The 16,332-nt window shown below is 38.1% G+C and overlaps 1 protein-coding gene across 2 annotated transcripts in view; it reads left to right on the top strand.

The window, feature by feature from the left end:
• Positions 1-16,332, top strand: part of hnrnpul1 (heterogeneous nuclear ribonucleoprotein U-like 1) — a 45,721-nt gene extending 29,389 nt beyond the window's left edge. Inside the window, exons 12-16 of one of the 2 annotated variants that reach the window (XM_062060914.1) lie at positions 8,270-8,438; positions 8,995-9,246; positions 12,301-12,461; positions 12,540-12,773; positions 15,723-16,332. In XM_062060914.1, coding sequence (XP_061916898.1) covers positions 8,270-8,438; positions 8,995-9,246; positions 12,301-12,461; positions 12,540-12,773; positions 15,723-15,839 — 933 coding nt within the window. In that variant the 3' untranslated portion in view covers positions 15,840-16,332. Of the gene's footprint in view, positions 1-8,269; positions 8,439-8,994; positions 9,247-12,300; positions 12,462-12,536; positions 12,774-15,722 lie in introns of both variants that reach the window. The other variant, XM_062060913.1, reaches the window with a different exon arrangement.

Here is a 16,332-nt window from a genome sequence, read left to right as displayed (position 1 = left end):
TATATCTGCTCGGTTTTGAGTTCAAGCTTATCAAAATTAAAACAATTACAGCAAAATAATATTAGAATACCACCAAAGGCTAAGATAGCGGTTTCAAAGAGCGGCCTTAACAAATGCTTCACTATTAGAAGTTAAACTTTATCCAAATCTGATGACTGTGGTTGCTATATTGCTGTCGAAACAGCCTGCTTTTCCAAACTCTTTTTGTAACAACGCTATCCTTTTGTTGTGAGTATTAGTGGCACCGAGCTTACATGGTTAAACCAGGAAGAGAGCGGAATATACTGTATGTCGCGCAGTTGAATGCGAGCCACGTATCAAAATATACAACAACTTCAAGTAGGGTTGGCTTTTGATTATCTGGTACCAGTTTTGACACCGCTCACACCGTTCCTGAACCGCTACTTTAAAAAAGGAAGACTATTTTTATGACATACAAGTTGAACAAAGTACCGTATTTTCCAGACTATAAAGCGCACCGGTATATAGGCCACACCCACTACATTTTAGAAGGAGAAAAAATTCCCATATATTAGCTGCGGATATGTTGTGAAATTAGTTATTTACCTCATAAGTTTTTGTAAATGTTTATTTACATACCTTAATTGTTTCCAAACGGTGTCTGTAAAACAGCTGATTAAACAATACAGACGTCATTGTCATGGACCCACTAGCTGCGCAAGCTAGCTCTCCAATCAGCTAAACAGACTCAATAACTCCACAGTGACATTTTGTTGAATTTACTGAGGCATTTGTGAAACTGAAAGAATGCCATTGTAAGTTAATAATACTAACACAGACACCTGTAAACATGTTAGCATATTAGTACAGGCTAACAACGCTAGCTTGATTACATTACGATAGCACGTACAAACATGCATGAAAACACTCCTACAGACATCACTCATGGGACGCTTTAGTAAGTATAAATTGTTGCGTTTTTATGTAAAACTTACAGACGTTGCTTGGCGTGATGAATGGAGAATCCATATGATTAGAAACGCTATGGACAATAAGTAGACGAAAGGCACTTCAACTTCTGGTTGAAAGCTTTAAACAGCAGTAGTTCACAATTACCCAGCAGCACCTGCAGTGCGCAAACTCATCCAAAAGATAGCACCGTAGCACAAACAATAACACGCCCTTTCAGTTTCATGAACACTATTTGCTTTATGGTTGTCGGCAGAGAAAAATCCATAAATTAGCCGCAGTGTTCTAAGCGTCCAGAATTTACGGTAATAGATAAATATTTCTATAATGTAAATACATGCATAAAGTCACCAAAACTAAAGTCCTACAGAACACAGGCATGTGCAGAAAAGAAACAACTTTGTTGTAATTCAAGTGCATAGATTTGGAGCTGAAACTAAATGTTTATATAAACTATAGATGTAATACATGAGATGCATTATGTGTTTACTAGTTGATCTTTCCTGTATTAATTAATCAAAATTACTTACAAGACGTTACCTCATTTCCAGGCTATCGAGTGCACCGATCAATAAAAGCCACAACCACCTAATTTTTGTAAATGTACAAGTCTGAAACATGGAATATTAACATAGGCGCTTGTGTTCATTCACAAAGTTAACATTAGACCGTGCCTGTAACACGACAGTAGTAGCCTCCGTACGGCACTGTCTTTGTACTCCTTCGCGCTGCAGCCTTTCAGGGCCTGGATTTCTGTTCTGTGTGGCGGGGTTGTCCTTTTTCGATGACCGGGGTTGATAGTCTTGGGCTTTGGTATTGCGTCGTCTGCATTCGGTCGTTTTGTTCTCAGTGACGAGGGTGAGTGCATATAGGCTAAATGGCTGACTGAACGATTGTGCGAGTGCGTTTATGTGAATGTGAATAGTTTCTTTGGTCTGATGTGACGAAGTTAAATATATTGGTGGCATGTGAAGCTCTTTAACCCGGAAAAAAAACATAAATCAGGCGCAGCGTTGTATGATATGATACAGGGTTTCCGCACATAATTAAAAAGCATTGTCATTAAATGGGTTTTGCAAAAATGATGGCCTTCAAGGGCTTTAAAAAGCATTAATTACGATGTCCAGATGCATTGAAAAATGTCACACAATTGTATGATACATGAACTTGATAACTTTGCTAGCATCGCTAGTCTGTGTGTTTCATTTCTTCCTCTCTGGCTTTCAAATGAAACAAGTGGTCTCACTATGTGCATCGCTTTCAGCACCCGAGCACGTTTATTTGACATAAGACTTAAATGAGTGCAGTGAAGCCTCCAGTCAGTTGTTTCGCTATGAGCAGGCAGGACCGCGAGCTCACACACACACGGAATACACAGACCTGGCCTCGCTAGTAAGAAGCACTGCTCATTAAGTAGCTAAAGTTAGGAGGAAAAAACATGATTACAAAGCCAAATGTTTGGAACTGAATGAGAAACAGGAGCCCATCGGTGAGGCACGGATGTCAGAGCGGCCGTGCCAGCAAATTAAAGGTTCTATGTTCGATTCCAGCTTCCGCCATACTATCCACGGCTGTTGTGTCTTGGGCAAGACACTTGACCCACCTTGCTCCCTTTGGCACCTGCACTGGTGTGTGAATGTGCAGGACTATCTTGAAAAAGAAATGATTAATCTCAATGGAACTTTCCTGGGTTAATTAATAAGGGTAAAAAAAAAAAATCAGAACGGATGAACGAGCAAGTATGTTGTTATGACATCGGCAGCAAAAAAACACAACGGAACAAACCACCTGATCCAGTTTTTCCAACTGTGGGCAAAAAAACTGCACTTCATATAGTCAATATTCATTGAAGTGCAGTTTTTGCTTAAAGATTATTTTTCTGTTTACCTATTTAAGATAATTCAGTTATTGTCCTTACAATTACAATGATAAACTAATACTACAGTCATGACAAATTCTAGTATGTTTATTGTGTTTGAAAGGGTTACTTGCATTATTATATGATTGCATTAGTTAACTTTTCTACTATTCAAATGTATCATTGTCAAAAGCTCACAATTTTCTCTGTCCATGCAAGCTTTTGCTAACCTGACTCTCGCCAGATCCTTGTAGTTCACTGAGCTCCACACAAGGATCTGGGCTCGAGGGCAAAGAAAATCCTTCAAGATAGCAAAAAATAATGAACCAATCAGGATCGCCGGGCGGGATTTTATACATGAGACGTAGCGCCGAAGTGACTGTTTGATTCAAACAACAATGGCGTCACGCAGCGAGGAGTCGTGTGCTGACATTGATTCTGCTATTGCAACCTTTTTGTCGAATCTATTGAATATTAATTATGTAAAAGATGAACAGAGAACTTGTCGCTCTGCCGTTATCCAATATGTCGGTTGTTAGGTTTTGGATTTCCCAGCGTCACGGCTTGATTTCAATGTGAGTGGTTGAAGTAGCACGTCATTCAAGATAACGAACATGTGGTTTATCCATTCACATACAATGATTTTTTTTTTACAAGGCCCCGCCTTCTGAAATACATCTCTTTTTGAGAAGTCCCAGATCCTTGTGTGGAGCTCAGCGAACTACAAGGATCTGGCGAGAGTCAGGTTAAGCTTTTGCAGGGTTTCCCCTCAATGTATTTGATTGTGGTGGTACGCCGTGGCCATATTTTCCTGAAACCAAAATACAATTATATGATGTAGCGTCTATAAGAAAACAAAAAATTGACGCATTTTTATTTTTTTAGCCTTTATTGCCAATTTTATTCTACCAGGCCCAATTCCAGCAAGTATTTCCCCCATGCACGCACGTGTGTTTCACCCTTAGACACACGTTTCCTCGTTCTCCGCCGTCAAGGTGTGTTCACAGACCTTAGGAAAAATGAACACACTAACATAGACATCAACATCAGCAGGTGGTTACAGTATGAATAAATATATTCATCTGTCTTTATTTTTCTGCATTATTGACTAGTGATGCACCGGAAATTTGGCTGAAAAAAGACGTAATTTGATCAACGGAACAGCGCTGCTGAAACGGAATGTTGTGATGACGTAAGCTAAGGGTTGTTTGGATCGGAGGCAGCATGTCCGCGATGTGGACGTACTTTAATATATCTCAGATATTCTCGCGGACAGCGATCTTCAAAATTGAAGATGACACTGGCGGCTTTTAAGGAGAGAGAGGCTCCCAGCAGCGCGAAACAAGTGTGACGTCAGGCATAAATGGAGTCTCTAAACACGAGTACATTCTACAATAACACCAGAAATAAATGCTAATATGTTGCCAGTCGTTTTAATAAAGGAAGAGTGACTAAAATGTTTGGAGAAATCTAATTAAAAAAACTATTCTCAGCAAAGCACGTTGTATAATAAGCAGCAACAATTGAAAAATAGTTAAAACCATGTTATGTAAGATGGTTTTGGCTTTAAATATGTTTGATGTAATATGTTAATTTAATAATTAGTAACTTATTTGTTTTGAATGTATGTGTTCACTTTTTAAAGAAAATATACACATCATAGCAATTAATGTGATGTCATTGCCCCTAGCAACGCCCCCACCGCCACATGTATCTTGGCAATCTAGGAGAAACCCTGTTTTGACTATTAACAACAATCTGCAGTAGGACATTGACTTAATTTTAAATTGCATTTAAAAAGCAGTTAATTTGATTTGCTCATAACTGCAGAAACCCTTTGTAGTTCCAGTGTGTGGGGGAAAGTAGTGGCTCATAGACCGGAATTTACAGTTCAGTACTTATACACTATCACCTTCAAGCACTTGTTGAACGTTGCAGAGTCTGCAGCTTTTGATGTAAAGCACAAGGAAACCTCAATCACATCAAGGTTTATCTTGCAAAATTTTTCTTTTTTTCAATCACGTGGCCTCGAGGGACATCTGGGCACTTCCGGGTTTCAGGCAGTGGTACAGAGCACTATTATACTACTGCTAATTTACCTTAGTCAGTGCATATTTGGGCGTATTTTGAAAGGTTTACAGGCAAATATAAAAGCGATCATGAAAAAAATATTTAAAATGGGATGGAGTGGATTTTTACACCCTTAAGAAAAATATATTTTTAAAGCATTTATCATCAACAAGATGTTACTGCTCGCTACAACCTAATTTCATTTGACACAGTAATTAAAGAAGAAAAGATTGGAGGCACATCATGTCTTTACATCTGAGGGGTCCACAAATTAGGGATTAATCGGTCAAAGTTGTATTTATTCATGCATCGCTAAGTAACGTATTTGATTGACATAACGAGTGTTGTGACGCTACTCAGAAAAAAGATCAGTTTGTTTGCAGTTGATTTCCTGCTACACATATTAGTCTCATCTACGATTCATTTCTGCAGTTTTTATGCTGTGAAGTATATTTTGTCTCATTATTTAGCTACAGATGTCCCTGTTGTTCAGCAATGTTTGGAAGTGATATCAAGATTTATTCATCTACTTTATTAATACTATTAAGGATATTTTCTTGATGCTAACAAATATCACCAAAGACGCTGTAATTGGGTCATCCGTGTCGAATAAAGCACTTGGCTTTCCTGCACAACAACTAAGCTTTTAGTTTATGTTATGAAAATGGACAATGAAAATACGATGGATTGGACCAACAATCACAATATTTATAACTAGGACTTAACATGACGTTAGTTTATTTGCACAAGCAGGTCTTCTAGTTATATTTAGGCATAGCAACCACAAAAGAACACAAACTAATGCCATCTCTTGTCCTTTCGTTACGTTTAGTTCGGCTCTGAAACACTACTAAAATAGTAGGGAATAAACTCGATTGCGTCACACAAAGTTTCTCAAACAAATCAAATGTTCAAACAAACATTTTACAAAATGATCTCTGCAGACACGACTGTATTCCACAAATAGATTAAAGTGATATTTTTAAGAGCCATTTCCTTCCACGCACTTTCCTTATTACCTTCACGAGCCACTTCTTTGGGGACTCTATGAAAGTTATTTCCTATCTATTTGAACACCCAAGAACGAAACAACAATACGACAGTTTCTGCTCAAACTCTACACTCTGACTTGTTTTTAATGCTATGCCCAAGCTGCTTGACCATCCTGTCAATTAAGCCGCCAAGAAGAAATACAGATGTGACGTCATATGCAACCCTTCTATAGATAATGTTTTGTTTTGCTAAAAAATATATTTTTAAAGTTTATTTTGCTAATGTATGTCGTTGGTTCTAAGAAATTGGGCTGGGAATCTCAAGAGTACCTTACGCTACGATACAATATGTGATGTTTAATAATGATAATATCAAAAACTAAAATACAATTCCTGTTTTGAATGTCTGCGAGCTATTTTGCGTATCGTATTGCTTTCGTTCCACTGTGATGCCTGCAAGGAGCAAAGTGAATGTGCCCTAAGGATACTGTAGTGCGATTGTTTGAAGGTGTAGCGTTAGTCATCCAAGTTTCCGGACCGTAGGGCGCACCGGATTATTAGGCGCACTGCCGATGAATGGCCTATAGTTGATCTTTTTTCATATATTAGGTGCACTGGATTAGATGGCGCAATAAAGGAGTCATATTACTATGATTTTTTTTTTATGTAAAATACTTCCTTGTGGTCTACATAACATGTAATGGTGGTTCTTTGGTCAAAATGTTGCATAGATTGTTTTACACATCATCTTCAAGTCACTCTCTGACAGTCGCTTCCGTTTTGTGGGCGATCTTATTTACGAGGCTCACCTTCGACTGCGTCTTCTCCCCGTCATCTTTGTTGTAGCGGTGTAGCGTGCAAGGACGGGAGTGGAAGACTTGTCAAAAGATGGAGCTAACTGTTTTAATGACATTCACACTTTACTTCAATCAACAACGGAGCAGCATCTCCTCACCCAGAAACAACACCACCGGAAATGTGTCCCGTGAAAAACCGTCCGACCGGAACTCTAATAACTAAAGTTCCTTGGGTGAATAATGTAAACTCACTACACTGGTATGTTTTAGCGCTTTCATGGTGAGTTTACTGACAGATAGAAGTAAGAACTTTACACTACTTTATATTAGAAATGGCAATAGCGGAGGATGAATGTCCCATAACAAGAAGATAGAGGAAAAAGAAGAAACAATATTGCGAAACAAAACGCCAGATAATATGTCTTTTCTTACTATGTTTAATGCCCCGACAATCCTTCAAAAACCGTCCGACCGGAACTCTAATAACTAAAGTTCCTTGGGTGAATAATGTAAACTCACTACACCGGTATGTTTTAGCGCTTTCATGGTGAGTTTACTGACAGATAGAAGTAAGAACTTTACACTACTTTATATTAGAAATGGCAACAGCGGAGGATGAATGTCCCATAATAAGAGGATAGAGAAAAAGAAGAAATAATATTGCGAAACAAAACGCCAGATAATGTCTTACCTTATACACACACCATAATAATACTCCTATGTTTAATGCCCCGACAATCCGTCAAGCGGTGCGGCTTCATAGCTTACCAAAGTCGTACTAAAACATTTTGATAGATTTTTGAGTGCCGTGTGTAATGTTTCTATATTTTCAATGGAACATTTAAAATGTCGGTGTTTACTTGAGGCATATTGCCATCAAAGTGCAGCTACACTTATCTCTAATGTTTGACTGCCATCTACTGGTCACACTAATCATCACAACATGCACCAAGTACAATAGCTTCAAGGTGGGTAAGCTCAGCCAAACGTATTCCTTGCATTAGGTGCACCGCGTTATTAGGTGCACTGTCGAGTTTTGAAGGGGGAAAAGGATTTTAGGTGCGCCTTATAGTCCGGAAAATACGGTACATATTCACTGCACCGAAGGATAAAACACAACCGTTTATGGCGAGAGACTGAGAGTGTGTGGAACGGTTCGATTGTTTTATTTCCAAGGTTAGATATGACAATATATTGTCACACTCTTCAGAGAATGACTGTTAACTTGTTCAACCTCTGCTAACATTCAAGCAGCTGCTAGCTTCAATGTCATGTTTGTAACAGCAGACATGTTTGCATGCTGTCACCTCTGAGTAGCCAATCAGCACCGCTTACATTGCTTCAATTCGACACACGGCAGCAATCGATGGTTCATTTTGGGTGCCCCCCTCCCCCGTCAGTGCACACTGTCTGCCCAGCAGCCGTCCCGCTGACGTCCAGGTGAGTGTGCGAGTGACGAGGCCTTTTATAGCAGCTGAGCTAACGCGTAGTCTACCATCCAACCCCAAAAAACCTCTGTCACTTGATGATTGCAGGGTTCCAGCTTCCCTTTTCCAGTGGAACGCCTTTGCAAGTAAACAATAACAAACAAGCTTCTACCTCTTTCTTGTCACCATTGCTAGACAAATGTTTATGGATCAGCCAGGAGACGAAAAATGCGTCCTTTTGAAGGTTTTCAACGCAAGGCTATTGTAATTTGTCCCACGGACGAGGATTTAAAAGAGCGAACATTAAAGCAAACCAATGAGCAGGGGAAGGATGTGCCCGATCATGCTGTGTTAGAAATGAAAGGTAGGAACGCTGTGGATTCAAGCAACTCAACACCAGATCTACTTTTTGTTCTTTTATTTTTGAAACTTTTTCTATGTTGTCTCTATTAAAAAAAAAAAAAATCAAACTTGAAAGATGCCTCCTTTCCCCGCCCCCGTCATCTCCCCACCATTAGACCGTTATCAGACCTGGACTTTATTTCTTTTGAAAGCAGTCCCCATGATTCTTTTGAAATTTTCCCTGTATTCATGCACTGCAAACTGAGGCGGCGTGCTAGCACCATCCTAACGCTAGGTATTCGCTGTCCTTGGTTTGCAGTGCTTTTTTACCAGCCCCCCCTCCCCTCCCCCTCCCCCTCCTGTGTCTGCTTACACAAATGTTGCTTCTACGGAGGAAACGTTTGTTGTTGTAAATGCGTCATCTTTCTGCTCTTAAGTTTTTCCTCCTCCTCTGCGCGACACTAATTGCTGTCTTTTTTTTGTCTTCTGGTGGTGTGACCGCTCTGGTCCTCACTGCTCCCCCCTCCCCTCCCTCCCTTTCTCTCTTTCTATCTCCACCCTGGCTCGCCCTCCCCAAGCCAACTTCACCCTACCGGAGGTGTGCGACTTCCTAGAGGACGTGAGCTTCGGCGAGCTGCAGCGCGAGGACGCTGAGAAGCTGCTGAAGCAGTACAACGAGGAGGGCCGCAAGGCCGGCCCGCCCCCCGACAAACGCTTCGACAACAGGCAGGGCGGGTACCGTGGCCGCGGCAGCTTCCAGCGCTACGACAGCCGCGACGCCCCTCGCGGCGGGTACCAGAACCGCAGCGGCGACTCTGGAAGTCACAGAGGTGAGTCGCCGCTCTTATCTTTGTCACATTTCAAGGAAAAGGCTGAGCTCCAGCCTGCTTTTGGAGATGTGTCGATTTTGGAAGAGTCAAATATCGTATTTCCCGGACTATAGAGCGCAAGTAGCACCCACTAAATTTTAAAAGGAAACAATATTTTTCCATATATTAGCCGCACCAACCTATAAACCACAGATACTGTATATATGTTGTGGAATGAGTTATTTCCACAGAAATGTTTATTTACATACCTTAATTGTTTCCAAACGGTGTCTGTAACATGGCAGTAAAACGGCTGATCAAACAAAACAGAAGTCATGGTCATGGACCCACGAGCCGTAGAAGCTAGCTCTCCAATCAGCTAAACAGACTCAATAACTCCACGGTGACATTTTGGTGAATTTACTGAGGAATTTGTGAAACTGAAACAATACAAAAAGAATGCCATTGTAAGTTAATACTAACACAGACACTATTAGCTAATGCTAACGACGCTAGCTTGAGTACATTACTATAGCACAGGGGTCACCAACGCGGTGCCCGCGGGCACCAGGTAGCCCGTAAGGACCAGATGAGTAGCCCGCTGGCCTGTTCTAAAAATAGCTCAAATAGCAGCACTTACCAGTGAGCTGCCTCTATTTTTTACATTTTATTTATTTACTAGCAAGCTGGTCTCGCTTTGCCCGACATTTTTAATTCTAAGAGAGACAAAACTCAAATAGAATTTGATAATCCAAGAAAATATGTTAAAAACTTGGTCTTCTCTTGTTTAAATAAATTCATTAATTGTTTTACTTTGCTTCTTATAACTTTCAGAAAGACAATTTTAGGGAAAAAATACAACCTTAAAAATGATTTTAGGATTTTTAAACACATATACCTTTTTACCTTTTAAATTCCTTCCTCTTCTTTCCTGACAATTTAAATCAATGTTCAAGTAAATTAATTTTTTTTATTGTAAAGAATAATAAATACATTTTAATTTAATTCTTCATTTTAGCTTCTGTTTTTTCGACGAACAATATTTGTGAAATATTTCTTCAAACTTATTAAGATTCAAATTCAAAAAAAATATTCTGGCAAATCTAGAAAATCTGTAGAATAAAATGTAAATCTTATTTCAAAGTCTTTTGAATTTCTTTAAAAATTTTTGTTCTGGAAAATCTAGAAGAAATAATGATTTGTCTTTGTTAGAAATATAGCTTGGTCCAATTTGTTATATATTCTAACAAAGTGCAGATTGGATTTTAACCTATTTAAAACATGTCATCAAAATTCTAAAATTAATCTTAATCAGGAAAAATTACTAATGTTCCATAAATTCTTTTTTTAATTTTTTCAAAAAGATTCGAATTAGCTAGTTTTTCTCTTCTTTTTTTCGGTTGAATTTTGAATTTTAAAGAGTCGAACTTGAAGATAAACTATGTTTCAAAATTTAAATGTCATTTTTTCGTGTTTTTTCCTCTTTTAAACCATTCAATTAAGTGTAAATATCATTAATTATTAATAATAACATAGAGTTAAAGGTAAATTGAGCATATTGGCTATTTCTGGCAATTTATTTAAGTGTGTATCAAACTGGTAGCCCTTCGCATTAATCAGTACCCAAGAAGTAGCTCTTGGTTTCAAAAAGGTTGGTGACCCCTGCTATAGCACGTACAAACATGCATGAAAACACTCCTACAGACATCACACATGGGACAGTTTAGTAAGTAAGAATTGTTTTAGTTATATTGTAAAACTTACAAACGTTCCTTGGAGTGATGAATGAAGAATCCATATGAGTAGAAACGCGATGGGCGGCGAGAAGACAGGACGGCACTTTTACTTCCGGTTCAAAGTTCTATAAACAGAAGGGCAATGCAGCTCCTGCAGTGGGCAAACTTGTCCAAAATATGGCGCTACAGCACAAACAACAACACACCTTTTCAGTGTCTTTGCATGGTTTTTGTTTTTTAAACTATTTGCATTATGGTAGTCAGCGAAGTAAAATCCTTATTAGCCTCACCGGGCAATAAGCCGCAGATATGTACGTTGTGAAATGAGTTATTTACACATAAATATTCTGTAAATGTTTATTTACATACCTTAATTGTTTCCAAACAGTGTCTGTAACATGGCAGTAAAACGGCTGATCAAACAAAACAGAAGTCATGGTCATGGACCCACGAGCTGTAGAAGCTAGCTCTCCAATCAGCTAAACAGACTCAATAACTCCACAGTGACATTTTGGTGAATTTACTGAGGAATTTGTGAAACTGAAACAATACAAAAAGAATGCCATTTTAAGTTAATAATACTAACACACACTTGTAAACGTGTTAGCATATAAGCTAATGCTAACCACGCTAGGTTGATTACATTGCGATAGCACGTACAAATACCATGAAAACACTCCTACAGACATCACACATGGGACACTTTATAGTCAGTAAGAATTGTTTTAGTTATATTAAAAAACTTACAAACGTTGCTTGGAGAGATAATTGAAGAATCCATACGAGTAGAAAGGCTATGCACATCTAGGAAACTGAAATTAGTTTAAACAGAAGGGCAATGCAGAACTTGTCCAAAAGATGGCACCACAGCACAAACACATCTATTCAGTGTCTTTGCTTGTTTGTTTGTTTTAAACTATTTGCATTATGGCCGTCAGCAAAGAAAACCGTTTCATAAGCCGCAGGGTGCGAAACGTAGGAAAAAAGGTTGTGGAATTAAAACAATTTTTTACCGGAATTCGGGTATTTTATTTGACTCTTATCTGGCCAGCGAGTATTTTAACCTGCTAACATTAGCATGGCAGATTGTTTAGCAGATTATGCAGGTATACGCCTCAGTCAAATATTTTTGTTAATTTAACATGCTAACATTAGCATGTTAGTATGCAAACTCATTTTAGATAACCCCAAGAGTCGTATTTTATTTGACGCTAGCGCGCTAACTGTTAGCATTTCCGTTCAACTTCGGCTTTCCATTATTCACACGCATTTTCTAGTTAAAAGGGTTACTTTTGCATCATGGTAGACCTTAAACATCAGGTATTGGTTGTGCTGGCAGGCTACAATCGTGGCAGCTACAACCAGAGCCGCTGGAGCAACAACAGCAACAGCAACAACTACCGTGATGGAGGCTCCGACTCGCGCTCTGGATACCGCAGCCAGTCGACTGCATCCACCTACAGCAGGCCGGCTTCTTACAACAAGGGAGGATACAACCAAGTGAGTCCAACTTTGTGCTCTTGTGGCGGGCCCAGTCCTCCCTGTAGACTCACACGCTCTCCTCCGCTCCCCCAGCAGAGCTACGGCCAGAACTACAACCAGGGCGCCTACAACCAAGCAGGCTACAACCAGAGCAGCTACAACCAGAGTTACTATGGCAACTACAGCCAGTACCCCGGCTACAGTCAGAGCTACAGCCAGCCGGCCGCCACAGTGCAGACATACCAGCAGCCCCTGCCTCAGCATCAGCCCCCCGCTCAGCAGCCCCAACAGCAGCAGACCCAGCAGAGCTACAACCAGCAGTATCAGCAGGTAATTATTATCTTTGGCCACCTAACCATTCCATTCCCAATCAATTCTCCATTCAACATGATTCTCGCAGCGTATTAATTGGTATATTAATTATAGTAAAACCTTTTCAAAACTGCTTACAGGTTAGAAAGGCTCCTTTCAGTTGCATGGAAATGGCCCTAAAAGCGTCTTTTTAAAAATAAATTCCTTTATTAAAAAAGGAAAAATGATTAAAAAAATTATATATCTTAAAAAAAAAAAAAAAAAGTTTTAATCAATTTTTGTAAATTAGTAATCTTTTTAAAATTGGGATACATAATAATTGCAATTCTGGTTACACGAAAATGCCCTAAATGTCTTTTTTTGTTATTTTTTTTAAAAACTCTTTTTTTAAATAAAAAAAAAGTGTATTTTTAATTTAAAAAATTTTTTTTTTTACTTAATAGATTTTAGAAAAATATGAGTCGTTTTAGAATTTGGATTAATAATATTTGCTATTCTGTCTGCATGGTGAAGCTCTAAAGGTATTTTCAATAATGAATTCTTATTAAAAACGATTATGTACTTTTATTGAATTTTTTGGTAAATCCTTTTTTGACAATTGTGAATCGGTTTAGAATTTGGATGAATAAAAATTGCCATTCTGGTTGCATGGAGATGGGATAAAATATATATTTGAACAAAAATATATATTTTTATATTATTAGATTTTTTAAATTTAATTAAAATTAGGATCAAGAAAAATTGCGATTCTGATTGCATTGAAAAGTGCTAAAAAAAATATTTTTTGACTCTTCATGCAAAAAACTAAAATTATATACATTTTTTATGTAATTTTTGTTTGTAAATTGATTTAGGAAAATTATGAATCTGTTTAGAACAGGGATGAATAAGAATTGTGATTCTGGCTGCATGGAGATACCCTAAAAATACATTTAAAAAATATATTTATTTTTAAATCGATTTTTTAAAAATTACGAATTTATTTAAAATCGGAATGAAGAAGAATTGCGATTGTAGTTGCATTGAGATGGCCTAAGAAACCTTTTTAAATGGGAACTGCACTTTGTAAAAACATTTTGCCTATTGTTCAGAATCATGAGAGACAAGAGGACACTAAGGTTGTTTTTTGTGCATTCTAACATAAACATTGGCTTGTTGTAGGTGGCTAGCAATGCATCTAATGGGAGTAATCAATTCTACCTCTAAATCACTTTAAAAATGCATTCAAAAAGCGTCAATAATACTTCATTTACGTTCCGTAACCTGTATAATAACCAAACTGTAGCCACATTGTTTTTGTAAGAGCAAACACTGAGGAACCATTTGTCTAGTGTACGATACCGATATTAGCCGTACAAGCTAACTACGGCAACAGATAAGCTAACTTCTACAACAACACGAAATGCGTTAGTTTGTAATACACAACACTGTGATAGAACACCAATATGTACTGAGTGAAAAACATGAACAATCATATTACAATATCTGTAAAGTATTAGTTCATGTTTTGTTTGTACATAGCTAGCCAGACAATGTATGTACTGTAGTTGTACTAACACGCATGACGTGCTGCATGTATCATCATCAATATAAAGTGTGGCTCCCTCCGTGGACAGTTGTCTGTTTGGTCCAGCTGGCCGGAGACGTTTTTTCCTGTTTATTTTGGGTAAGCAATCCATTTATGTCGAAATAACTTGGCTCCCAGTTCCATATTCATAGCGTCAAAATCACTTTCACCTCACTCCCAGCTTCCGTCTGCTCCAACGTCTCACTCTTCCTTCGTGCTGGCTTCTTAAAGCAGTAGTTCATCCTCAGTAAGTTCAGCTTCAAAAATATAAGGTTGTTAACTTCTTTGTTCAAAAATAGTCGTCTTCATTGTTTGTTACCAAGTCTGCCATGATTAGAACACACACTCGTGTTTGATTCCGGAAGTAGGAACACACTTTTGTTGCAAGAAGTCAGATGTACGTTGCTATGGAAACAGAAATCAATGTGCTGAAGAAGTCAAAATATGGTAAATATTGTACATATTGTTATGAAGGTGTCTGTTACTACATTATATATATACTTGCAGTGTGTATATTGTACATATTACATATTATGAAGGTGTCTGTTACTACATTATATATATACTTGCAGTGTGTATATTGTACATATTACATATTGTTATGAAGGTGTCTGTTACTACATGATATATATACTTGCAGTGTGTATATTGTACATATTACATATTGTTATGAAGGTGTCTGTTACTACATGATATATATACTTGCAGTGTGTATATTGTACATATTACATATTGTTATGAAGGTGTCTGTTACTACATTATATATATACTTGCAGTGTGTATATTGTACATATTACATATTGTTATGAAGGTGTCTGTTACTACATTATATATATACTTGCAGTGTGTATATTGTACATATTACATATTGTTATGAAGGTGTCTATTACTACATCATATGTATACTTGCAGTGTGTATATTGTACATATTACATATTGTTATGAAGGTGTCTGTTACTACATTATATATATACTTGCAGTGTGTATATTGTACATATTACATATTGTTATGAAGGTGTCTGTTACTACATCATATGTATACTTGCAGTGTGTATATAAAACGTTGATGAAGGGTTTTTAAGTTGTTTTAGAGGGTTTTGAAAGTTCTTATTAGCCAAATCTTCCAAGCGTTTTTTCTGTATTTAAAATCTTTTTTTTAAAAAAAGTGCAGTTCCCCTTTAAAAATTTATTTTTATTAAAGTAAAATTAAAAAGGGTTTTTTTGTAAATCGATTTCTGAAAATGATGACTCGATTTAGAATCTGAATGAATAATAATTGGGTTTCGGATGTGAATTTATTTTATTTTGTGCACCCCAAATAAATACCCTGTCATGGTGATTTTATTGCTGATGATGTCATAACTCTAAAAAAAAACAACCAATCCTTGTTTCTCTTTCAGTACGCTCAGCAGTGGCAGCAGTACTACCAGAACCAGAACCAGTGGAACCAGTATTACAGCCAGTATGGGGGCTACCCAGGACAGGGCAGCCAAGGCTCCTCCTCTGGCACCCAGTAGCCCCGCCCCCTTCACGTCCACCCCCCCCAACACTTCCTGGTGTGGCCTGCCAGCCAGAAAGGAGTGGAGTCCCAACATTCATTCCTTCAGGTGTCCTTTCTTCTTTTTTCCCCCTAAATCAGTCTTATGTGGCGGCGAGGTGATAGATGCTAGCTAGCTAGATGCTAACCTGACAAAGCAGAGAGCTTCAGTGTGAGAAAACTCTACACTAGAGATACATCCACAGCGTGGGCGGGGCGGAGAACAAAAGCATGCCTTTTACTTTCATTTTACCTTCTTTCTCGGTTACGGTGAGCGAGATCATTTACTCCTGCAACATTTTAGAAGTGTTCATAATGCCACTTTTTCAGTAGATGTATAATGCTTCTTTTTTTTTAATCCCCTTGTGCTTGTTGTAGTTCAAAAACCTTTTTTTTTTTTTTGTACCAGTGTGGTAAAAACCTAATAACCCGAGCTGTTTCTTGTCTTTATACAATAAAAGCCGTTGTCTACA

Source organism: Entelurus aequoreus, linkage group LG10 (assembly GCF_033978785.1).
Source record: "Entelurus aequoreus isolate RoL-2023_Sb linkage group LG10, RoL_Eaeq_v1.1, whole genome shotgun sequence".
NCBI classification, from domain to species: Eukaryota; Metazoa; Chordata; class Actinopteri; order Syngnathiformes; family Syngnathidae; genus Entelurus; species Entelurus aequoreus.
Note: the sequence above shows the minus strand (reverse complement) of the source record. Positions and strands in the feature narration are given on the sequence as shown.